Source organism: Mustela lutreola, chromosome 17 (genome assembly GCF_030435805.1).
Source record: "Mustela lutreola isolate mMusLut2 chromosome 17, mMusLut2.pri, whole genome shotgun sequence".
In the NCBI taxonomy this organism is placed as follows: domain Eukaryota; kingdom Metazoa; phylum Chordata; class Mammalia; order Carnivora; family Mustelidae; genus Mustela; species Mustela lutreola.
Window position 1 is genome coordinate 37,898,075 of NC_081306.1, and position 26,254 is coordinate 37,924,328.

Here is a 26,254-nt window from a genome sequence, read left to right on the forward strand (position 1 = left end):
CACCCCCAGCAGGGCTCTCCCAGGGGACTGCCATTCAGGCTCCCGGCCAGGCAGGCCCCTCCTTGTTTCCTGCCCCACATGCAGAGGACTGCAAAGTCCTCCCTGGAGGAAAAGCAGGACGAAAAACAGGCAACTTAGCAGATTTCTGCCCATTTTAATCCTTGAAATACATGAGAAATGGATGGCAGTGGATGTCTATGCACAAGAACGCATGGTCCTGGGGCACGGCCTGTAGGCTCACCCCACTGCGGTCTGTGCACAGGTGCTGGGAACTTCCGGGAACGCCACAGCCATCAGAGAGACAGCAGCAGTGACAGAGGCCAACACTGGGTCAGGCAGGGTCGCTCCCGCAGAGGCCTCTGCTCTGTACAGCGGAGGCGAGTGATGGGGCAGAGCCTCAGGCGGGCTGGGATCCCCATGCCGACTCAGAGCTAGACTCGCCTGGCTGTGGGCAAGGGCAGCTCCATGGGCGGATGCTGGGTGTAGTCTGGGTCTTCTGTCCCCCTGTGGAAACCCACCACTACCACCAAACCTCTGGGGAGAAGCTGCTCATTACCAGTAACTGGGCTGCCTGGGAAAGCCACCAAGCCTGTCGCAGGCGCCCGAAAGGACCTTTTGTTTGGCAAGATTCAGGACCATCCAGCCCTCACTGGCTGCCTGGCATGGGAAAACAGATTTGACTTTCCAGAGACTGAACGAGAGAAACTCTAGCAGGCCACAGAAAACCCAGTAAGTTCAAAGTGAGTAAATGGCAAATATTTCTTTAAACCACAAAACAGAACTGATAGCACGAGATGGCGCTCTGTGGTCTCATCGGAGTGGGCCAAGGACGAGACCAGAATAGTCACGGCGGCGGCGGCGGCCTGGGGGTCTGGATGTGGGAGATAAAGTCTGCAGCCTCCCCACCCTGAGTGGTGCTCCCAGGCCTGGGGACATGGCTCTGCCACCGCCTCCCTGGGACCAACGGGCTTGAAGCAGCAGGGTGTACTCACTCTGGATGGGCTGCAGCACTGGGGTGGGGGCGGGGGGAGAACCCAGCCTTCACAACATGGTTCAGACAGCTCAGCTCTCTCCGAACTCGACTCCCTCCAACTGGGACTTCAGCTTTATCGAGAATCAGACTATACTGCGGTAAGGAAGGCCTATGTGGTTAACTGAGAGACTTCTGAGGTCTGCCAGGGGAGGGGACGGACCCAAACACTTCACTCATCTCTGTCTGCAGGGACAGGACTGACAGAGCAGAGACGAGCTACCTTGTGGTGAGGGTCCCTGCACTGTGGCTTGGACAGTGGAACTCTCTAGGGAGGCCCTACTCTCTGGTCCAGCAAGTGCCAGACCAATCCTTTTACAGGCACCTGAGGGCACTGGCCTGCTGGCCGCTCTTCAAGGGGCAGTAGCCCTTCCCAGGAAGGAGCAGGAAAAAAGCCAGCCTATCCTTTTGAGAGCCAAGTGCATGATCCCTACTCTGAAGGCATGGCCTTGGGGGCGAGGCGGGTAATCTACAGAACCCTGGCCCTGCACAGGCTGGGCTGCTCAGCGGCAGGGCTCCGGGGAGGACGCAGGACACAGAGCTGTCAGAAGCGATGCCGTGGCTGCGGGCCGAAGTGCATAGGCAGGTTGTGCTCCAGCGGCACGTGGACAGGAGCGAAGTCGTAGTTGACACGCACATTGGGCAGAGGGGGCACGTAGGGCGCTGGGACTGGGCCCATGTTGAGAGGGAAGTTGTTGAACATGGGCCGGACGGGCGGCAGGGGGAAGGGCGGGTGCACGAAGGCATAGGGGGGGATCTGTGGCTGGTGCAGGTTCTGCGGGACGGGCCTCGGCAGGGCTTCGATCCTCTGGACTTTCTCTGGAGGCTTCTCCAAGGGGGGCCCGATGCGTTTGAAGGTGTTCTCTGAACAGGAGATGGGATTTAGTAGAGAAAACAAAACCAACTGTGCTTGCATGTGGGCTGGGACCAGGCCTGCATATCCTGCTCAGTCCCACCTGGCCCTAGCAGAGAGCCCACAGCACGAGGCCAGGCCAGGACTGTCTGACCTTCAGCATCATTCTTACCTATGGACACAGAAGGGGTAGCCGGGCATAAGGCTGATTAACGCGTGTTTGCGCACCAACCCCCCTCAGCTGTCCAAGCATTAGCTCAGAGATCACCCTGGAAAGTGGTAGATTCCGTGACTTTCCTTCAGAGCCAGGGCCTAGGGACTCCCAGAAACTCCACTTCATTCGTGACCTCAGAGAGGCAAGGGTGGGCCTACTGTCTTTTTAGTCCAGTGTGGGTGCGGTCTACCCCCTGAGCCCTCCTGATCATCAGGGGGATGCTGAAACTCTCCTACGCTTTCATAGCCTCTCCCATGGGAGTGGGATGGACGCCTGGTGGTCCCCGGCTGGGCAGAGGCCCGCCGTGAAGCCTGCCCCCCCCTCCCCCCCCCCCACGGAGAGCACCGGGCACGGGGCCGCGCCGGGGGAGCGCTTGCCTCCATTCTTTCTCTTCTGCTCCTCTTCAGCCTCCTTCTGGATTTCCTCAATCAGCTTCTCATCGTCCTCCTAGAGGAAGAGCAACAAGATGGTGAGCTTGCCCCAAGCAGTTCCATGCCATGCTGAGACCCCACTGGGAGCCGGGGGACGCCAGAGGGCGGCTAGTCAGCAGACGACTCATTTCCAGACCCAGAAAGCAGATTCCTTGCTTCATCACTGGGTGAGGCTCCCATGAGGAAGCCCACCTGAAAGGCCGTGGCTGAGGAGTGGGACTGTGCACAGTGGTGGCCACCTCCGGGAGGGGCGAGAGCCTGCTTTGTTCGTTAGGCCGCAAAGTTAGCAGAGAGAGAATCTTCTGCAGCTCGGGGTGGGAAGACTGATAATCCAAGGGTCTGGGGCGGGCAGGGCCAGAAGAGTTTCAGATCTAGAGTCTACCAACTCCGAGCTCCACACCCCTTTGTGCAAAGTCCAACAAAGTCTTACTGATTCTGTGACCTCAGGGGGGACAAAGGTCTACTCGGGCCAGCTGAGCCCTGAAGTTGGCCTTTAGCTTCTAGGTAACCGGCAGGCGACAGAAGGAATGGTGTCCTGACAGTCAAATGGTGGTTGGGGCGGGGACCCGCATGTGGGAGGAAGGGCGCAGCAGCTGAACCGAGTGGAACATCACCAACTTCGTGGACTTGAACTGAACGACCAACAGGCTCGTTTCCTGGGGTCTTCCAGCTGCTTCTCCGCGAATTAGGAGCAGTCACGCTGGGAGGAAGTGTGAGGAAGGCACTAACTAGTACACAGTATGGGGGCCAGAAGGCAGAGCCAATCCCCACACTCGAGGAGGTGTTTCCTAGACAAGGCATTGGAGCCTGCCCCCATGGCCAGGTGTGTCCTGGCTGGGAGTGGTTTCAGTGACAGCTCGAATTTTCACACTGATCTGAGGCTCTGACCAACTGATGGCACCCAGCAAACTTGGGAGATGTGAATGGAGGACCCCTGAAAAGAGCGTCTGAGCTGGAGAGAGCACCCTCCCTGGACAGCGGAGGGCGTGGGGGTCCCACCTGTGCGATGGGCAGTGTGGACGTTTACTTAGCGTGTTATTTTTTTTTAAGATTTTTAATGTATTTATTTGACAGAGATCACAAGTAGATGGAGAGGCAGGCAGAGAGAGAGAGGGAAGCAGGCTCCCTGCTGAGCAGAGAGCCCGATGTGGGGCTCGATCCCAGGACCCTGAGATCATGACCCGAGCTGAAGGCAGCGGCTTAACCCACTGAGCCACCCAGGCGCCCCTACTTAGCGTGTTATTAACGTCGCTGCCAAGACAGCGGCCAGGGACTTCACCATACAGTTCCGAACCTCAAGGACTTGAGAGTCGGGAGCAGCCTTTAAATCAGCGTGTATTGGACACCTGCTAGTGCCAGACACTGATCTAAGTTTGCTGGTTAAACTTCTGATTGACAAGACTAAAAGTCCTACTGATGGAATGAGTAAATAGTTATGTAATATTCCCTTTGGTAGATAAAAAAAAATCTTAGAACAGGGGCACCTGGGTGGCTCAGTGGGTTAAGCCTCTGCCTTCAGCTCAGTTCATGATCTCAGGGTCCTGGGACCGGGCCCCTCCCTGCTTGGCGGGGATCCTGCTTCTCTCTCTCTTTCTGCCTGCCTCTCTGCCTGCTTGTGAGCTCTGTCTGTTAAACAAATAAATAAAATCTTAAAAAAAAGAAAAAAAAGAAAATTGTAGGACAGAATTGCTGGGGGCCGGAGGCTCTGTGGGCAATAGCAGAGGCCCTGTTAAATTCACAGACATTTCCCCACCTACAGGCACTGAATGATGGACTGAACTCAGTTGTCTCTAGATTCTTACCACGTTCTTTCTGACATTCGGAAATTCTTAACACACAAATCTTTCTCAGCCTCACCTTGCAGGTGTTCTGAGCAAGGCAGGAGGAAGAGGAGAGAACTACCAGGTGCCGAAAGAAACCCTCGGGGGCACCATGTCTGTCTCTCAGGTTAACATATGCCAAATTCTCCAGTAAAAACCCCAAGGCCCGGTCGTCCAGTCTCCCCGTGAACACTCCAAACGAGGGAATGGAGTCCTCTACAACGGAACCACTAAGCCAACTGATGCAAAGGGCTCCGAGAACTCCGTATGGGTTGGTGGGCACAGTCTGAAGGTTTCCGTCTGCATGCAGAGATACATCCTATCGATTATCTAGAGGAGGAGGAGCTGACAAACCTCTTCACTTTGGTGCCAGTGGACCGTACAGGACAAAAAGATTTTTAATGAGGGGGGGGGGGATCCGGAGAACTGTCAGGTGGGAGAGCAGGGCTCTGTGGTATCTCCCACGAAGCGAGTTAAAACATCCGAGTCTTGGGACGCCTGGGTGGCTCAGTTGGTTAAGCAGCTGCCTTCGGCTCAGGTCATGATCCCAGCGTCCTGGGATCGAGTCCCACATCGGGCTCCTTGCTCAGCAGGGAGCCTGCTTCTTCCTCTGCCTCTGCCTGCCATTCTGTCTGCCTGTGCTCGCTCTCTCCCCCCTCTCTCTCTGATAAATAAATAAAATCTAAAAAAAAACAAAAAAAAAAACAAAAAAAAACAAAAAAAACAAAACAAAAAAAAAAACAAAAACATCCGAGTCTTGATACCTCATCTGTAAAATGGGCTGTTGTAAGGATGGAATGAGCTTAAGTAGGTAAAGGACTTGGCACAGATCACTCACTATTAAAGACAGGAAGTTCATGGAAAACAGCAGAAATAAAGATTTTAGAAAGATTAGAAGCTTCAAGAAAGAGTGGAGAGACTGGGAGATGTCCCAACACTTGCCTCTGTGGCTTCTTCATGGGGCAGGTGCCTGGCTTCCTGTGTTAATTAGGGCCACTGAGTAAACCGTCAGTTGCAGCTAGAATAAGGGTCAGATGGTTCAGATTTCAACTTCTCTGACTGGTTGGAGTCACCGGACACTATTTAGAAACTAACAATGAAAAGCTTTTTAATATACGTATTTTTAAATTACATTTTTAGCTAAATGTGTTAGACTCTATTTCATCCAGGGCAAGGGGTTCCTTCCCAAGCAATTTCTCTTAAGCATTTAAAGCTCCTCAAGTCAAGAGTGAAATTTTATACATACTTTACCATAACTAAAAATGTAACATTAACAAAAAGAGTAAATGTGGCAAGCTTTAGAGTTACTTTGAGATAAAAGACGAAGACTGGTCCCTTTGGGTTTGGGCTGAAGGACAGATGGGCTCCCGAGGCCTTTCTGAAGGTATGTTCCCTTAGGAAACATTCTAGGAGCCCCAAGTGTCACCATTCATGGTGAACGAGGACACTTGCAAAAAAGGCTTGCCACTCTGTAATCTAGGACACACCTAGGCTGCTGGAAGCAGGGAACAATAGGAGGAAAGCAGATGAGAGAGCCGGGTGCAGTGGCCAGGTCACTGAAGTACTTGACCTCCAGCACCCCCGGAAGGGGCTGAGTCACCCACAGGAAATCCAGGCAAGCTGGGGCGACAGGCCATGGCAAGTCTTATCTTCGAGCAGTACTGGCCTCCTAATGGGCAGACAGCTGGCGCAGTGGGAAGAACTCCTGTTCTGGGGCTCTAGAGAGCTGGGCTTGAGGACCCTGTTACACTCTACCACCTGACCTGGAGCCCATTCACAGCAGCTTTACGTGAGAAGCAGATGATCTTCCTTTTACAAAGTGCCAGGCTCAGCGACAGCAAGAACGGAAGCTAATGTTTGCTGAGGGCTTACTATGTGCCAGCTCCTGCTGTAAGCACTTCACAGAGACTAAGTCTTCCTAACAGCTCCAGAGTTAGGTCCTATTAACTAATTCCCGTATTACAGATGCGGAAACGGAAGCACAGTGAGGTTTAAACCCAGGCCTTCCACTCTGGAGGCTGAAGCTCTTAACCACATAAACCACAGGTTTCTGAACTGGAACTTCTGCAGCAGGGACTGCAAGGCCCCTGGAACTCTGCCCACCCTGCCCTGAGCACCATCAGAGGCCCTGCCTTGTTCTAGAATGATTTCATCTTATCCTCCTTGAAATACAAGAGGGTTCCTTCTCTTTGGGATAGGCAGAACTCCGAAATCTCCTTTTTCCACTAAATACAAGAGAATAGGGCAAAACAAAACGCCTCCATTCAAGAGGACGAACGGCCAACACAGCAAAGAGGGTCACTTCCCTGGAAATTTTTAGGGAATTCTTTTCTTGGTCAGCTCACCCAGAAATGCACGTATCATCCCTTAAAAAAGATCCATTAGCCAGTGTCTGACTGGCTTCCCTTGGCACCAGGCCTTTGAGACAAAGCCAGCAGATCCCTCTCACCACCTCCTGTCTTCTCACCCAGATGGAGCCAGGAGCTCCAGGGCCCACAAACCTCACCTCCGAGCCAGAAAGCCAAGGTGCAGGCCAGGGTCTACCACTGAGGCCCCAAAGGACTTACTGGCTCACAGTGGTAGGGTCTCCTGTTGCCTCTGACTGGGCTACTGTTCTTAGTCCCTCTCCAGAGCAGGAACACACACTTCTACATTTCCCTGCCTGACATGCTTTCTCGTGAGGCTACCAACTTACTTGCATATCACAGTGTCCCATGGAATTTTCTTTCTGCAACAAAAAGCCGGTGTTTTTGATTCTCATATACATTAAAGCAATTTTGGGAGAAAAAGTTTAACAACACCCAAATAAAAAAGTGACCAGTAATTTCTTTCCAGAGAGAACTCCTGGGAATGTTCTGGCCCACTTCTCACTGCTTGTGCTTGTATCCCTGCCTCGCTCAGAGACCCCACCCCCCATCCCGAGGTTCTCTTCTAGAAGGCCGTGCTCTGCACACTCAGGTCCCACCTCCCTGTGTCTTGCTTTAGTTCATATGCACACCCTTAGCGTCTCTTCCAGCTATGGGGGGGTGGGTGACAGATTCTACCTGCGAGGAAACAGGCTCTGAGATGCAGTTACATGCTGAAGATGACGGAGCTGTGAGAAGTGCCGTTGGGACCAGCACAGAGCCTGTGGTTCCTTCTGGGCTCGCATCCCCGAGGGTGCCTGGGCAGTCAGCGCCCCTCTGCCTGCTCTGTCCTCTGCAGGGCTGGAGGCCAAGCTGGACACTCTTGAGACCCAAGCTCCCCATCAGCCTCTGCCCACCTGGGCTGGCTGGGAACCACAGGAGGAAGAGACGGTTCTGTTGGTAGTCACCACACTGGGCACCCCAACAGGCCTTAGTGAATGGACACGAGGGTGACACGTCCTCCTGTACTCCTCCACCTGGCTTTTGGCGTGGGATTTAAGATGGATCCAGTAGGCCTGGATGACTTCCACTCTCTGTATGCTTCCTGGCCCCTTCTGATCTTGGTGAAAATTTCCACACAGATCCATGGAATGTGCATATAAGCAAGGCTAGGCTGAAAGAGGAGGAGGTGTCAAGCAGACACCAGTCGGCGGTCAAAATGTCCCGGGACGGTGGGTCTCAAAAGACTAAGTATAATGGGGGCACCAGGGTGGCTCAGGTCATGAAGCCAGGGTCCTGGGATCGAGCCCCATGTCGGGCTCCCTGCCCAGCAGGTAGCCTGCTTCTTCTTCTCCCTTTACCCCTTCTTCCTGCTTGGGCTGTCAAATAAATAAATAAAATCTTTATTTAAAAAAAAAAAAAAAAAAAAAAAGACTGAGTATAACGAAACACCAGTCTAGAGTACAAGAGAACCACCTAAGCACTTTTTATCACTACCCATGGCCACTCTGGGCAGGGAGCCCACAGACCACAACCAGATGCGACAAGGACTGTGAAGGGAACGAGCACAGCCCCCACGGTGGGCCAGTGCACCCCAAATGCAGTGCCGAGGATAAAGGAATACAGCAGAATGGGGCGTGGAGTCTTAATGCCCCAGGAATCTGGAGGAATACTTTAAAGGAAGAAATGAGTGGGTTGCATCTTAACAGGAAGAAGGTTTTATTTCCTCTCCTTGAATTCCTTTGAGCTCAGCAGGACACAAAGTGTTGGCCTGACTCGAAGGACTTGGACACGCCTGCTTCACATGGAGGCAGCGGGGAGCACGGCGAGGGCACGAGGCTGATGGCAGGGGCCGGGCTTCTCCAAAACACAGACTCAGCACGGCAGTCGCTGGCAGGAAGTGAGGTAGAGTTCGCCAGAGAGATTTTAATTAAGAAAAAGCAGCCCAAACCTGGACTCTGTAACCCGCCCCTCAATAAGGAAGCTTTGCAGCTCCGCCTGAGCAGCAGGATCTGGACAGGAGGAAACGGAGAAGCTGCAAATGGTCTGAGAAAGAGGAGGTTTCTGCCAATCAGACATTGACAGTGATCGCCACCACAGGCTGAAGGGCCCTAAAATAGATGTGTGAACACTTGGCCTCAGGCTGCTCTTGTCAAAGCTTTGAAAAGTCCCTTTGAGCAGTTTTATTTCTGATCACCATGGCTGGCGGCGGCTAGCCTGCTGTTCAGCCTCCTGTGACCACAGAGGAAGGATGGGTGACTTTTCTTCATTTAACTTTCCTCCCCTTAAAAAGGTGACTGGGAATTCCAAGTCAACTGCTGCTTCCCTCCTGTGATTTTGGGGGTGGGGTTGGGGCTGGGATCCAGGTCATGTGTGGCCACAGCTGTTGTTAATAAACTTGCAATGATTTCATAAAAGGCTTCCCAAGGACTGAGGATTTAGTTTCAAATTATTCCCAGATCGGCTGCAGATCGCCGAGCAACACCAGACCCTAACCCCCAGCTCCAGCTGTCCCCCTGCAACAGGAAATTGGGGGGAGGAGGGTGAGGCGCAGCCTGAAGTGGCACATGCTGTGCAGCTGGGGTCTGGAATGGCCTGGGGCGGGGGGTGGGGGGTTGGACGAGGTGCCGGGGAGGTGCAAGGGCAGCAAGGACAGCAGGCTCTCAGGTCACAGAGACCCAGCACCCGAATGCTTTTCCATCTAGAGCTCCCCCATGTGGACTTGGAGGCAGCATGGAATGTGGCCATCTCTGGACTCCCGTCAGGGTCAAGTGCTCAGCCTGGGGCCTTCGGGCATTTGCCGAAGATGACCCATATTTACATGCTGCCACCCTCCTTGGTAAAGTCCTCAGTGACACCTAAACCCATCAAGCACACTGTCAAGCTTTGGAGATGCCAGGCCCCACCTCTACCATCGGCAGCTTGCTCAATGGGGAAAGGGTCTAGCGATGGTCCCACCCCGCTATGGAGGCCCAGCTGGTTCCCTGGGCTCCGGACCCCCATGGGCACCTAAAATGGTGAGCTGCCAAATTTGTGACCTGTCACTCCAGAGCGTGGAGACTTCTGGAGTAGAGGGAGCCGACATCTGATCCAAGACCTGGGCTTGCATCCCACTTTTACCAAGTGACCCGAATTTCATTTTCCTCATCTGTGGACTGGGAAAGCGGTCATAAGTGACCCGAAATAAGATGCTGAGGCAGGGGACTCACATTACCACCTTTGTTTCTTTTGTAGAAGGTACACTTAAAATGGTACGGAAAGAGAGGTGCCTGATTGGCTCAGTTGGTACAGCATGCGACTCCTGATCTCAGGGTCAGGAGTTCAAGCCTCACATGGGGCACAGAACTTACTACTATTATTATTTTTTAAGAATTTATATATTTGAGAGAGAGAGAGAGAGAGAGAAGAGAGAAAAGTAGGCTCCCTGCTCAGCAGGGCTTAATCCCAGGACCCTGGGATCATGACCTAAGCCAAAGGCAGAAGCTTCACTGATTGAGCCACCCAGATGCTCCAGCACAGAGCTGACTTAAAAAAAAAAAAAAGAAGAAGAAAAGAAAAGAAAAGAAAAGAAAAAAGAAAAAGGTAAGCAACATTGAAACCAAAATCCAGTTAATGATTTCACCTTTGGTCTACCTTTCCCATGGGCCTTCTGCCTCTCCTGGGCCCACTCTGAAAAGCTCTTCTCCCTTCCATTCCTGCAACACGCCCTCCTTTTCCTGACACGGGTCTCAGAGTTGTGCGTGGCCTCTGCAAACCAGCCCCGGAAGGGAGACGCTGGGCCCTGGGCTAGTCTGGATGGCGTTGGAGCCATAGGCGGGAGAAGGCAGGTGGGTGTCTTAAAGACACCAAGAGAAGCAGCCGTGGCTGCAGCCCCGTGCTAGGTTTATGGACCACAGCCTTTGCAGAAGTGGAATGACACATCTGCCTTAGAGAATTATTGCAGAATTAAATATATTAGCCCAGGTCGATGTCACATTCGATTCAATGTAGGCTTGGGAAAAATAAGTCAGTCTCCTGACCAAGTGGCTAGGCGGTAATGGTATCAAACTGTACATTGGTTGCAAAAGCCCCAGGGTTTTATTTGAATTGAACAATCTTTTACATCCAAAAATCAAAGAGGTTGTGGAAAATAATTCTGTGCAGTTTCTGGTAACCAACACCCAAGATAAACACTGACTTTGTTTTGTATAAGAAAAAAATGCTGTTGAGAATTCTGCGCCACTTCTTGAATCCAGACGGCCAGGGGACTCCGGAGAGGACCAGGGCGTCTGCCGCCAAGCTGTGCTGTGCCAGCCCTGCCGCTCCCTCAGCTGCAGGGGGTTCGGACCCAGTCAAGCACTAGGACGCCTCCCTCTGCGGCAAAATAACATCTGCTGACTTCTGTGTCAACATGTGGCTTTGCATTCTGCCCCCCAATCAGAAAAGTGTGGTTTGCTTTTTTTCCCCCTTCCTTTTAAAAAGACATCTTGCTTTTTAAGACTTGTGGCTGAATGTTTTTGGCTTCATTCTGATAACACTGAAGGCAAGTTACATTCATCATTTTAGTTCTCATACAGAGTTCGTTTGGGTTCCCAAGCAATCTCTAGTCATTAAGGGATAAAACGCGACTTCTCTCCAAACCACGAAGGGACGAAGAGATTCTTCCTGGCCTTGCTGGTTAATTAAGCCAGAGAAAAGGCCTGGATGACAGGGCATGCTTTGTTTCCCTGAACTTCTGAATGGCTTTGTGTTCTCAGAAGCCCCAACAGATGCTGGCTTGGAATCCAATCAGTCTCCTGGTGAGAATCAAGGAAACGGGGCTGATCCCAGATTTGATGGGAATGGACAAATGGAACCAAATCTCTGGCTATGGCTGCCCGAGGAAATCAGAGGGATTTGTATTTGCCTGACCTTCCTTTTGAACGTTATTTTGAGCAAATACAGAACCCTTCTCAGGGTGGAAGACAATGATTCAATAAGAAAACAAGGGAGCAGTCACATGGTACGACACCCAAACAAGGTATAAAGAACACAAAAAACCTTTAACTCATTCCACGCGTAGTAGGAAAAGGGAGGCTGCAGGAGAAGGAACAAGAATGAGCAGGAGCAGAAAGGAAAACAGTGCCGGCTGAGGAGAGGCCAGCAGCTGAACACCTTCTGCTGTGTAACTCTGCTTAGCTCTTTGTTTCTGGAAGGCAGCGTGGTGTGTGTTTGAGTGGGGACGACTCAGAGAACTTCATAGGAGATGCAGCTGAAGGTAAAGAGTCCTATTTCCTCGCGTAAGAGATGCTGAGGCCTGGGTATGCTGGCTGCATGGCGTGGAGGAAGTGAGTCAGCAGAGCTGCCAGGGCCCGGGAAGGTCTGTCCTAGAAGGCAGCACACGTTACCTTGCCGAGCACTTGCCATTGGCGGCTGGACCTCCTTCCACTGAACCAAACCAGCAACAGAAGGGTGACCTGTCTACTTCCAAAGTCTGCCCTTTCCTTCAGTGACTAGGGGTGTGCTGGAGGGTGAGGGGCGGGGAAGGAAGGCTTGCTGAGACTCTCAGTGGGTGGCAGAGCTGCCCAGTCAGAGCCATTCCTGGGTCCCTCTGCCCAATCTTCTGCCCAGTGAGGAGGTGGCTTCTGACACGCACACAGCTGGTTTCCATTGAGGACTCACTATTTTTCAAAACTGGGAACTCCCAGAATTGGGGTTAGGCCAGGAGAATGGTTTGCTGTGGTTCTCACACTGGGCGGGCCTGCCCCTGACATCGCCTCTTGGTAGGCCTGCTGGACATGTTCGAAACCAGGGGTAAAGTCTGATGACTAACAACCTATGTTTTGGCTTACGAAGTGCTGGTATGAAACATAAGTTTTTAAGATACTTGGATTAATGGCCAATCTTGAAAAATCAGAACATAGGGGTGCCTGGGTGGCTCAGTGGGTTAAAGCCTCTGCCTTCGGCTCAGGTCATGATCCCAGGGTCCTGGGATCAAGCCCTGCATTGGGCTCTCTGCTCTGCAGGGAGCCTGCTTATTCCTCTCTCTCTCTCTGCCTGCCTCTCTGCCTACTTCTGATCTGTCAAATAAATAAATAAATAAAATCTTAAAAAAAAAAAAAAATCAGAAGATATTAAAGTCCAGAGTTCCACCTCCTCTGGAGAATCTGAAGCCATGGTAACCATGAGCAGAATTTCACCTGGTGACAATCTGTGGGAAAGGAGGAGCAGCCTTGGATATGACCTATACCCTCTCTGGTTTGTCCCTGTGGTAACTTGGGTCTACGACCCCAGCTACACGCTGTTGGTGTTCTATGCTGAACAGTGAGCCTGATGGGGGGCTCAATCCCAAGACTCTGGGATTATGACCGAAGCCGAAGACAGCAGCTCAATGGACTGAGCCATCCAGGTGCCTGAGCACAGAACTGTTGATCTTGGGGTCAAGAGTTTCAGCCCCATGTAAAGTGTAGCGATTACGTAAATAAAAACCTTAAAAAAAAAAAAAAAAAAAAAAAATATATATATATATATATATATATATTTTAAACAGATTAAATTCTCATTTAATGTGTTTCTGGTCTCCATTTTGTCTCTCAGATCTAGTTATTAGCTCACTTAGTTTTGATTAGTGTAGCTTAATAAAAATTAGTCTCCTTTACAAAACTGGAGGTAATTTTTTAAGGGGAAAAAAAAAAAAGCCTTACTGAACTTAAATGGGAATTGCAGCAAATGATTGAAGTGGTATGTCTTTAATACCAAGTCTTGCCTCTGAGGGATAATGGGCTTCTCCAGGATCAGGTCAGCAACTTCCCGGTCCTCAGGGAAGCTGAGGAGTCACTGGCTGTCACCAGGCCTCCAGGGGCCTTGGGCTGGGGCACTTCCTCAGGCCTTTGCTCTGAGTTAGCAGGGTTTTCACTTAAGCTCAATCTTTTTGGTAGGACAAGTCCTGGCACATACTGCACTGCTGTTCTTTTTTTTTTTTTTTTTTTAAAGATTATTTATTTATTTGACAGGTAGAGATCACAAGTAGGCAGAGAGAGAGAGGAGGAAGCAGGCTCCCCACTGAGCAGAGAGCCCGATGTGGGGCTCGATCCCAGGACCCTGAGATCATGACCTGAGCTAAAGGCAGAGGCTTAACCCACTGAGCCACCCAGGCGCCCCTGCACTGCTGTTCTTACAGAGAGTTTCAAACTTGAAAATTATTTTAAGAAGAACTGATACAGTTTATATTAAAGCTTACTTAAGAACAAAGCATGGGGCCCCTGGGGGCTCAGCCATTAAGTGTCTGCCTTTGGCTTGGGTCATGATCCCAGGGTCCTAAGATCGAGCCCCGCATAGGGCTCCCTGCTCGGCGGGGAGCCTGCTTCTCCCTCTTCATCTCCCCCTGCTTGTGTTCCCCTTCTCGCTGTCTCTCTCTGTCAAATAAATAAATAAAATCTTTAAAAAAAAGATCACAATTTAGAAAAAAAAAAAAACAAAGCATATTTCTCTGTATGTTCACGTCTCTTGATGTCCTTCAACATAGTTTAATGGTGTTCTTCATTTTTCTTGTTAAAGTAATTTCTAGGCTATTTTATGATTTATATTGTTATATAACGTGAATGACAGTGAATGACATTCTGTGTATTTATTTTGTATCTAGACCTCTTTCTACTGCTTCTAATAGCTTTCCAGTTGATTATTTTGTCTTTTCTCAGGCTGAAATTGGTAGATTTCTCTACCATTATTATGTATAAAAGTACTTAGAATGGGGTCTGAAACACAGTGGGTACCCAATGAACACAGGCAATTATGTTCTATTGTCTTAGCTAACTGAACTGACTAGCAGTTCCGAAACGAAATAGTGGTAATAGTCTCATATTTGATTTTTTGGTAATGCTTCTATGTATTTCACTATTAAAAACATGCTAAGGACTGTTCTGAAATATGGGGTTAAAAAAATACCCTTCTAGGGGCGCCTGGGTGGCTCAGTGGGTTAAAGCCTCTGCCTTTGACTCAGGTCATGATCCCGGGGTCCTGAGATTGAACCCCACATCGGGCTCTCTACTCTGCAGAAAGCCTGCTTCCTCTTCTCTCTGCCTGCCTCCCTGCCTACTTGTGATCTATCAAATAAATAAAATCTTAAAAAAAAAAATCCTTCTGATACTGTTCTTTAAACCTTAAATCAAGAATAGGTATGTGGGGGCGCCTGGGTGGCTCAGTGGGTTAAAGCCTCTGCCTTCGGCTCCGGTCGTGATCCCAGGGTCCTGGGATCGAGCCCCGCATCGGGCTCTCTGCTCAGCGGGGAGCCTGCTTCCTCCTCTCTCTCTCTGCCTACTTGTGATCTCTACCTGTCGAATAAATAAATAAAATCTTAAAAAAAAAAAAAGAATAGGTATGTGATTTTATTGTATCTTTAACCATTTAAAGTTATCATATGGTGAGTTATGTCAATAAAGCTCTTAATACTGAACCATCCCTGCATTTCTGGAACAGTCTCACTTGGTTATAGTTTTTTCCTAGATTTTATTTATCTGAGAGAGAGAGAGAGTTTGAGACTGAATGGGGGGTAGCGACAGAGGGAGAGGAGAGACAGAGAGGACAGAGCAGACTCCCTGCTAAGCACGGAGCCCCATTCGGGGCTCAGTCTCAGGATCTCGAGATCATGACCTGAGCCAAAATCCAAACCAGACACTCAACTACTGGGCCTCGCAGGACACCCAATCACTTGATCCTAGTTTCTATTTGCTGATATATTCCTATATTTTCCAAAGTCACAATGTGTTACGTATATGGAGAATCCCTTTCATTATGTTACCTTACCAACATTTTCCCCTACAAAGCAACAAGCAGCCGTGCATTCACTTACAGTGGGGTCGGTCCAGAGAGAGCATCTCGAACACTCCTGGCAAGGGGCTCCCGGTGAGCGAGGATGCTGGCAGAAATGGTCATATCCGTTGATAGATACGCGACAGAGGTAGCACATTTGGGCGCCACAGCGGCAAGACATGCGGTTGCAGCCTTCAGACTTGATGAGGCCAGTCCCGCACTTGTGGCATTTTCTAATGCGGGCTGCAGTCATTTTTTCTTCACTGAGAAAAGAACACATGAATGGAGACAGGAGGTAAGAGGACAAAGAGAGAAAAGCACGCTAGGCACTAAGTACATCTTCCCACAGGTGATTGCCTAGACCTTTTGGTGACATCTGAAGAGTGAAAAGAACCTGTGCTTTGGAGTTGAGAACTCCATTCAGTTCATTATCTCTATGGCCCTGGATGAAGTACTCAACTGCTTGGAGACTCAGTTTTCTCATTTTAAAATTAGGAAAACCCAACTTTCTTCATCATCTTTTTTTAAAATTTTATTTTTATTTTTTTTAAAAGATTTTATTTATTTATTTGACAGAGAGAGATCACAAGTAGGCACAGAGGCAGGCAGAGAGAGAGAAAGGGGAGGAAGCAGGCTCCCTGCTGAGCAGAGAGCCCAATGCGGGACTCGATCCCAGGACCCTGAGATCATGACCTGAGCCGAAGGCAGTGGCTTAACCGACTGAGCCACCCAGGTGCCCCTCTTCATCATCTTTTGAGGATTATTACAGGTAAGACAGCAAGCACCTGGCACAGTGCCTGATACCTACCATTTAGAAAATTACTATTCTGTTTGTTATAGGAGTCCCTGCAGGCTTAAAACGGGAGAAAAACTCAAGGTCTTCCTTGATAATGTGTTTTATATACGCAAACTGGCTGACGAAGAACCACAAGCCTAAACCTTAGTTATATACACATTTTGGGTTTTACATATACATATATATTTTTAAATGTTGGCGGAGAGAAAGAGGAAGGGGTAGGAGGGAGAGAGAGAATTCTGAGCAGGCTCCACGTCCAGTGCGGAGCCTGACATGGGGCTTATCTCATGACCCTGAGCCGAAAGCAAAAGCTGGACTCTTAACTGACTAAGTCACCCAGGCGGCCCCCTCCAACCCTGGATTTTAAAAACTTAGTGTGGGATGGGGAGACACAGATGGGAGACAATCCGACAGCCAGTTTAGAACTTCTTCCTGTTGGCAAGTGCCCACCTCCTTGTCAAAATCCCACATTCTCAGGCCCCCTTTTAGCGAGAGTGTCGGCATGTCCTTGAGGAGTTGTAGGCCCTGGCCAATGGGAAGCCTGTAGGAAAGCTACTTGTTTCCAGAAGCAATTTAACTGATATGGAGGGTCAGATGATGAGAGCCAAAATGACACATCTTGGCTCTTTACCAAGAGCTGGCACTGCTAAATTAGTTTCTTCTGTAGTGCCCTGTTCCTAACTCTAAGACAACACTTGCTACCCTGGCCTATAACTGTTTGTGTGTCTGTCTTCCTCTACTAAGCTGAGTTCCTCGAAGGTGTCAGAAAGCATGCCTATGGAGACTAGGGAAGGCAGGAATGACCCCAACAGTGGAGAAGCCCTGAAAGTAGGAATTAACCCAGTGCTCTGAGAACTGCTTCTCTTTCCAAGCAGGAAGCCAGAGTGGTGGCCAGGGAAATGCTTCCCTGCGAAGACTCAACAGTCTGGGGATGAGTTCTGACCTGCAGGCTCTGTCCTTACAGTGAGAAAAAGCCTTCTTCCTCCCGCAGCTCCCAGGGTTTCTGCTAAGTAAGGGAAGCCAGGGGAGTCTAGAGTCAAGACAAGTGTTTTTAATTATTGATATTTAAAAGACAGTCATAGTTTGTGCCTTAAATGCTAGATCATGTGCTTAAAAATAGAAAAATGAACTAGGAAATTGGTTGCTATTCATTTAGGTCTAATTTTTGAATGTTCCAAAAGGCAGGAAGGCTCTAGCTTGAAAAGAATTTAAACCCAGTTCAAGTTACAGAGGAACAAATGAGTTCTAAGTTTTGCTGAGCAGGAAACATCAAGGAGACAAAGTTTAAATAAAGTGAATTTGTTATTGTCAACTTAACATAGCACACATGTTCATGATTTCGGTTACTCAGAATCTGTGAAGATACTTTTCAATGCTCCCTGTAAAGACTTAGAAGGTTCTGATGCCAAAGTGTCCAAGATGAAAACCTGTGGCCAAGACACAACCACAATTTTCTATAGCATAAGCTTTCTGTGTCAGAGCACCTTCAAGACTGATGTGGGGCTTGAGGCTGTCATGCTTTGGGGGCTTGGGGCTGGCTGACATTCTCCCTGGGTAGCTGCTATGGCTACAGTACGGAAGAGAAGTTGATGAAAAGAACCAAGGTTGGGCCACCTGGGTGGCTTTGTCAGTAAAGTGTCCAATTCTTGCTCTTGGTTTAGGTCTTGATTTCATGGTCATGAGTTTGAGCCCTGCACTGGGGCTGGACATGGAGCCTACTTTAAAAAAAAAAAAAAAAAAAAAAAAAAAGAACCAGGATTATGGAGTCCTTTCCTGAAGGCTTGGGAAGAGGGTGCATTTATCTGCTTGCTGTGTTCCACCAAGCTGTCAGTCACCAAAGTAATGATGGATATGGGATGCGAGAAAAGGCACTCCGAGATAAATGGAGGGATACACAGAGTAAGCACCACTCAAGATTGCTCTAAAGGTCACAGAGCTGTTCAAGGCTGCACGAGTATCATCCAAGTCCTCCTTCCTGCACTCTTGAGACTAGCACTAGGTAGGGCCAGAATGACTCATACCAAGAAAAGACTGCTTTTATGGATTGCGGTGACCACCTATCCAGTAACATAAAAGTGCAAAATGGGATGAGAAATCAGTTGATTCTTTTGGGAGAAGAGTGATTTGGGAATTCGATTCTAAACTAGGGAGGAAACAAACAGCCCTACAGGATGTGCTCCTGGGCAGGACAGGAAGAGAAGCCTGATCTGCAGCTGTGTCTCCTGACCTTGTGTTCAAACAGGAAGGTTCACTGCCTTCCCCTACATAACCAATCCAGATCCTATAGCTCTACGAGTATTTGTTCTCACCACTTTTAAGTATGTTGGGGGCTGTCTTCTTTTTTTGTGGCCTTCACAGGTGAGGCCATTGTGTTCTTTCCAGAGTCCCTGACACTTCCTACATATTGAATATACTATTCAAAATGTTAGATGGCTTTCTTTTGTGAATGTGTATATATTTTTTAAACTGTGGTAAAATGCACATAAAATTCCCATTTTGTTTTTTTTTTTTTTTTAAAGATTTTATTTGTTTATTTGACAGAGAGAAATCACAAGTAGATGGAGAGGCAGGCAGAGAGAGAGAGAGTAAAGCAGGCTCTCTGCTGAGCAGAGAGCCCGATGCGGGACTCGATCCCAGGACTCTGAGATCACGACCTGAGCCGAAGGCAGCGGCTCAACCCACTGAGCCACCCAGGCGCCCCCCCCATTTTGTTTTTTTTTTAACGATTTTATTTACTTATTTGACAGAGACAGACATAGCGAGAGAGGAAACACAAGCAGGGGGAGTGGGAGAGGGAGAAGCGGGAGCCCAATGCGGGACTCGATTCTAAGACCCTGGGATCATGATCTGAGTGGAAGACAGATGCTTAACTAACTGAGCCACCCAGGCGTCCCTATTCCATAAACTTAACCACATCTACAAGGGCCCTTCGCCATGTCAGGTAACGATATTCACAGGCTCTGGGGATCAGGACATTTTGCCCTAGGGACTCCAGATTCATATTCAGCCTGCACCCCTACAGTCACCTCAACCCATGACCGGATGCCAAATCTCACCATTTAAATCGAGTACAGGTGAAGACACTGGATATGACCCATTCTGGGACATACTTCCTTTCCAAAGGGAAACAATGGAAGGAAAAAAAGGAGTCATCACTTATAATCAATTTAGAAATCCAGCTGGGCAAACTCCCTAATATATCAGATCTGAGAACCCTGTGGTCATGGCGCGCGCGCGCACACGCACACACACACACACACACACACACACACACACCCCTTACAACTAAAAAGATGCCTGGCTGGCAGCTTTGTTCTTTCTCCTCTTCTATGGGCTGGAGTACAAATGTGGTTACACTCCAGTCACCATCATGCAGATGAGAATACCACCTTCGGGAATGGTGAAACAACGTGATAAAGGAACCTGGTCTCTGAGCGACCTCATGGGAAAGATCTGCCTGGCAAGGCTGGGCCATTATAGGAGAAAGAAATGGCCTTATTTAAGCCAACGTATTTAATGAGTTAATATTTGTAAAGTGCTCAGCCACAGAGGGAGTGCTAAACGGTAATGGTGCTTATTATTACTGATGGCATTATTCTGCATTCTGGAGGCTATAATTTTGCTTAATGTCTCAGGCCACTAGTATCCTATAGGAAACATGGATATAAGGAACATTAGTGCAATCTAATCTAGTTAAAGTGTGTGATTTGCTTATTTGTTCGGGATCAGAAGGAGGAGACGAATGAACATTTACTGAACTCGCGTGCACCAGGCACTGACTCCAGGACCGGCTCTATGAGGCTGAAGAGATAAGGAAACAGAGGGGGTTACGGTCACTTCCTGAGGTCACTCTAGATCTGTGTGGCCCGAGAGCTTCCTCCCCACAACACTCACTGCCCTTCTTGGCCAAGGGGCAGCCTAACGGGGGTGGGGTGGGGGGTGGGCAGCTGAGAATTAGCAGCAAGCCCCTGAGGTTACTCACATGGAGGTTCGGTACTTGATGTCATCTTTCTCAGCCAGCTCTTCACAGGTGAGGCCATTGTGTTCTTTCCAGAGTCCCTGACACTTCCTACAGGTTTCCTGGGGATAGAGGAGAGACACAAAGACAGCTCCTGGTGAGGAGACACCATACAAGCTTCTTCTGTTCAACAACAGGAAATGCAAAACCACCCTCATGTGGCTTGAGTTTTTCCTGAAGATGGCTCTCCCCTTCCAGCAGGGATATTTCTTTCTTTCTTTCTTTCTTTTTTTTTTTTTAAAGATTTTATTTATTTGACAGAGAGAGAGAGAGAGAGAGATATCACAAGTAGGCAGAGAGGCAGGCAGAGAGAGAGGGGGAAGCAGGCTCACTGCTGAGCAGAGAGCCCGATGCGGGGCTCGATCCCAGGACCCTGAGATCATGACCTGAGCCAAAGGCAGAGGCTTAACCCACTGAGCCACCCAGATGTCCCACAGCAGGGATATTTCTAAAGACATCTCTCAAGAGAAAAGATAAGAATTGTGAGAAGAAAGCATGGGGGAAACTTCCTTCTCCTTAGAGCCCCCCCCCCCCCCCCCGGGGGAGGCTTTCCTCATCACCCAATTGATAAAAGGCCTTCAAAATGCCAGGAGCCACCTGAAAACAAAAAACAACCCCCCCCCCCCAAACATGGAAGACAGACTTATGTGACTGTGGTTTTTTGTTTTTTAAATTTATTTATCTGACATACAGAGATCACAAGTAGGCAGAGAGGCAGGCAGAGAGAGAGGGGGAAGCAAGTTCCCCGCTGAGCAGAGAGCCCGATGTGGGACTCGATCCCAGGACCCTGAGATCATGACCTGAGCTGAAGGCAGAGGTCCAACCTATTGAGCCACCTAGGTTCCCTGAGTTTTTCTTTTTTAAAGATTTTATCCATTTGAGAGAGAGAGGAAGCAGCAGACTCCCCACTGAGCACAGAGTCCAATGTGGGGCTCAATCCTAGGATCCTGAGATTGTGACCCGAGCCAAAGGCAGATTCCTACCCAAGTAAGCTACCCAGGTGCTCCCAATCTTGGGTTTCTAAAAATGAACTACCATAAGGTGCTTGAGCGCAGGGTCTATTTGGATCTCCTTAATTTCTGTAATACTCATGCCCAGTGTTCCAATGTTGGCCAGACACAGATTACATCTGCTGAACTGAAGAATGGTCTAGATTAGGATTAGTAGGGGTCCTTACGAGAAATACCCATCTAGTCGTCCCTTATTGGAAAAACTGATATCAACCTCCACAGCTTAACCCCATCTGTAAACCTAATTTAAAAAAAAAAAAAAAAAAAAAAAGGGCGCCTGGGTGGCTCAGTGGGTTAGGCCGCTGCCTTCGGCTCAGGTCATGATCTCAGGGTCCTGGGATCGAGTCCCGCATTGGGATCTCTGCTCAGCGGGGAGCCTGTTTCCCTCTCTCTCTCTCTGCCTGCCTCTCCATCTACTTGTGATTTCTCTCTGTCAAATAAATAAATAAAAGCTTTTTTTTAAAAAAAGATTTATTTATTTGAGAGAGAGCGCGAGTGAATGCGTGAATAGGAGAAGCAGAGGGAGAGGGAGAGGGAAACTCAAGAAGACTCCGTGCCAAGCCTGACACAGGGCTTGATCTCATGACCCTGAGATCAGTACCTGAGCTGATACCAAGAGTCAGACGCTTAACCAACTTTGCCACCCAGGCTCCCCTATAACCATGAATTTAAAAAAATTACTACTTTTTGTTCTAGAAGCTTTACAAATTTTACATCAATTATATGTGTCAGGAACTATTTCCCATCCACAAGAATTTCAAGAACCTTTAACCCAATTAAATTTCCGTAAGCGGAAATTACAACTTTAGTAAGTATAATGAAGGAAAAGTTGGGTGTTGTCAGCTTTAACTGGGAACTTGATCTAGTCTCCGGAGAAGAACGGTGAAGGCTTGAGGAAGTGGAGTCTGAGTTCTGAAAGATGAGTCAAAGATAGCGAAAGGAGAACAGCATTCCAGACGGAGGAAAAGAAAGAGAATACTTGGCAGACGAAGCTGGGCAAGTCTGGTTCCTGTGCTGGACGGCGGAGAGTGAAAACAGGCCCGGTGAAGCCTGCACAAACCAGGCCATGTGGATGCGACCATCAGTCTGGCCTTTGTCTTAAGGTTGCCAGGAAGGCCTCAAGAAGTGGCAAGTATGGAAACACTATTAGCAGGTATCTGGTTTAAGAGATCACTGTGTGTGGACAACAGCCTGGAGGGAGGAAAGAATGAACATGCCAAAGACACTCAGGAAACGGAGAAAGTCACCCAGTATAGAGCCTGAAAAGGCCCAGACCAAGAAAGTAGGTGAAGGCAGGAAGGAAAGTTCACTGACTGGAGAGAACTCAGGAAGGTGTCAGGATGATTTCTCGGTTTCTGGTTCGTGCAACCCAAGATACAGATGGAGCCTGGCAACAGTGGAAAAGGTCTGGCTTGTCCACCTGTGGGACACCACTGGTGATGTCTGGTAGTGAGCTTGAGGGGGTCAGTGTTTCGCATTTGGGAGTGGCCAGGTTAGGGATCGCCCGAAGATGTACTAGATTCTATCCTGATGTCAATTCTAGAAGCACTCCCATCGGTGTATTCGCCACTTCATTACTGAACTTTCTCTAATATATACTGCCGAGATGACTCAACAGGCACAGAACAGCATGTACAGTATAGACGGTACCATTTCTACAGAACGAAGGTGGAGGTGGTGGTGGTGGTGGTGCTGGGGGAGAATACAGCGACCCTATAAAGTGAACCTGGAAGGTTACCTAGGAAATTGGTAGTGCTGACTGTCCCGAGTGGCCGGAAGGCAGGGGTGAGACTTCTTACTGCAGGCAGTTATCATCTTTTGAATCTTTTTTTTTTTTTTAATAAATATCTTATTTATTTATTTGACAGAGAGAGAGAGATCACACGTAGGCAGAGAGGCAGGCAGAGAGATCACAAGTAGGCAGAGAGGCAGGCAGAGGGAAAGGGGGAAGCAGGCTCCCCGCTGAGCAGAGAGCCCGATGCGGGGCTCGATCCCAGGACCCCGAGATCATGACCTGAGCCGAAGGCAGAGGCTTAACCCACTGAGCCACCCAGGCGCCCCTATCATTTTTTGAATTTTATACTACACACGTGCACTATCTAATTAAAAAATAAATTACATTTTAAAAGATAGACAAATGAAGCGAACTGCTGGGGGAGCTAAGAACCTGAACAACCCTTTGATGGATGTGACTGTAAACAGGCTTCAGTCAGTGGAATGAGGCAGGCAGGGGTAGAGATGAGCCCATTAGAAATTCGATATCACACACCATCGCTTCCAAGGGCTACGATGTTCTCTGGTCCCCTACCTACATTCCCCGCCAGTGAACAGAGGCTATATCAGTAGTGACTTCATTACTAAAATGTAAAGCAGAATGTAAAGCAGCCCCAAACCTGTTTTTCAAGAGACTTTGGGCCTGACTATTCTGGGAAACTGGAGGATAAACAACAGCTGGAGAATAGATGAGCTGGTATCTGGGTCCTAACCTTTTGAACAATACTGGCCTAGCCACCCCCACCATGAATGACAGCTTGACAACAATGCGCAGCACTTTTTTAGCATTCCTGATGATGCAGTTATTAATTCATGGGACCTTCTTCGTAAGGAAGAACCCATTTTCTAAGGGAGACACGGTTGTGACAGAAGCTGGCCTGGGCCAATGAAGTCACTTGTGAGCAAGAGGACGCCACTGTTCACTTCCAAAATCATAGCAATTCTCTGGCAAGTCCAGGGGTGGATTTTCAGCCACGGTGTTTCTCACTGAAGGGCCCGGGTCCCAGAAGTAAAACGGAAATGTCTTTTGAAGAGACTAACTAGCCAGACATTGAAACCCACAATTAACAAAAGGCAAGAGAATAGCAATCTGGGTGAATTTAGCATTTGGAGCTTTCTGTGTTGTTTCTTTAAAAATGCATCGTTCTCTTATAAACACAGTGTATATTTCTCTGAATTGTAATTCTCTCAAGCACAGCGAGGCTTTGCTCCTAGACTCAACAAATGCTTTAACAACATTAGGCAGAAGAAACCTTCTTGCACATTTCTAACACAAAGATAATTACGTTCTTCAAAGTGAGGCTAATGAGAAGGTCCTGAGGACCATTTTGGAAGGCGGTGGACATTCTGCATGCAACTTCCCAACACCCCGCGCAAGCGCACCCCGGCCATCAGACTTGATCGGCACAGGGGTGGGGTCACTAAGGACTGCTGTGGGTCTGGGTTCTTCACAGCAAGAGAGATTCCTGGTCAAGTTTTATGGTGCCCTTTAGTCTTCATGATGCATCAAGGTGTTCGGACTGCTCACTGAGGTCTCAGCTTTTCCAGTATAAAGAAAACACTCCAGAGTCTCCCTTCACCCATTGCTTAAATACTGTTCTATGGGCAAGGCAGCAGATTAAGCTTGGTTTCAGACGACCCTGTCAGAGAGCTGAGAGCTCTTCATTAAACAGCTTCCTCAAAGACCAGCAAACAGTGCCTCCATCATCACCTCACCTCTGCACAGCTAGCTTCCTGCTGCTGGCAAGGAACCCAAGAGAAGGTGAGACCAAGAGTCCGAGTCTGTCCTCCTTGCTCACTGCCCCTCCAGGCCTACTCTGAAGTGGCTTGGCTTTCTGTGCACCCCGAGTCTTACCTGCTGGACTTCCAGCCTTGTCTAGGGAGTGGAACACAGTAGAAACTGCTCACTTATTTTTAAATGGTTCCTCCAGTGAAACTTCTAGATCCACTCTTTAGGGCAGAGAAGTTGCTGACCTAGAAATGGGGTATGAGGCTGTGGCTGACTCAAACAGAATCTCTGAAACTCAAGTTCTGCCATCTCAGGCACTCCAAAAATGGTGGGGCTCTAAGTCCCCAAACCCCTTAAATCAGAAGATGAGGCCCAGGAACCGGACTCTTTACAAATGCTTAGCAAACTCCAGGAGCCACAGGACCATGTGTATTCAGACCACACCTGTCTCTCAATTGTCAAGGTCACCGTTTCTTCCCCACCTCCAGGTCAAGATGATAAATGCACACCAACTTAGTCCAGCAAGAGACTGATTTTTAAGACCATGAGACTGATTCCGGAATCCCTGAGAAACAGTAAAACCAGGCAAACTTAAAATTCAATAGAATTGGGGCCTTTCCTTCCTTTTAACTGAGGAAATCCGAGAACTTCTGTTTTTCCCAGGGTAAGGATGCACACGGTGCGCTTCAGTGTAATAGTGCGCACACAGGCAGGCTTGTGCACACGTGAGAAAGACAGCCAAGGAGAGGGAGAGGAGCTAAGTCACACAGGAATTCTTGGAGGAGGTGGCAGCTTCATAGGACTGAATAAGACAAGAATCATGAGGGATGAGAACACCAGGCAACGCATACAGTACTCCTCCCATCAGGACTCAGATCTCTCTGGGAAGTGCCTTCCCCAGCTCCAAGAGCCATCAAAGCCAAGTATCTAAACTGCAGAACCAGACCCTCCAAACATTCCAACAATGAAATGAAACACAATGTTAATATTTTAATGAGCACAAAGGAATTTCACATCATTAAGTAAAATTATTTTAAAGTATAATTTCATCCCACCCTCTTAAACTTTCTGTATCTAAGTAGTTCTGCAATGTATGTTACAACAGAAGCTATAAATAAATTAGTTGGTTATAAATAAGTAGTCGACACACACTGGAGGTATTCTGCTCTACACAATTCTGATGCAGTGAGCAATCACAACATTGTGCATCTCCTGCTCTCGATACTGGAAAGTCACGGAAGGGATCTAGACAGGCCAGCGATCTGTCCGGTCCGGGGGCTTGTTTTTCCAAAAGCTTTGATGAATGGAAGAAGCTAGACCAGAGGTGGGAAGATGGCTGAGCAGCAACTAGAAGAGTCTATGGAAGAGACGAGGATGAGAGAAGCCTGCAGTGATTCTGGGCTTCCGACTTATGACACCGCTAGGCTGGTGGAAACATGAACTTGGATCAAGTGATGCAGGAACAGCAG

At 48.8% G+C, this 26,254-nt stretch overlaps 1 protein-coding gene across 6 annotated transcripts in view; it reads right to left on the reverse strand.

The window, feature by feature from the left end:
* Nucleotides 1-998: 998 nt before the first annotated feature.
* RNF216 (ring finger protein 216) overlaps nucleotides 999-26,254 on the reverse strand; it is a 142,411-nt gene continuing 117,155 nt past the window's right edge. For 4 of the 6 annotated variants that reach the window (XM_059155653.1, XM_059155655.1, XM_059155656.1 and 1 more), the window contains 4 exons: nucleotides 20,238-20,335; nucleotides 15,500-15,722; nucleotides 2,475-2,544; nucleotides 999-1,894 (listed from right to left, as the gene is read on the reverse strand). In XM_059155653.1, the coding sequence (XP_059011636.1) occupies nucleotides 1,575-1,894; nucleotides 2,475-2,544; nucleotides 15,500-15,722; nucleotides 20,238-20,335 (711 nt within the window). In that variant the 3' untranslated portion in view covers nucleotides 999-1,574. The other 2 variants (XM_059155657.1, XM_059155658.1) reach the window with 2 other exon arrangements.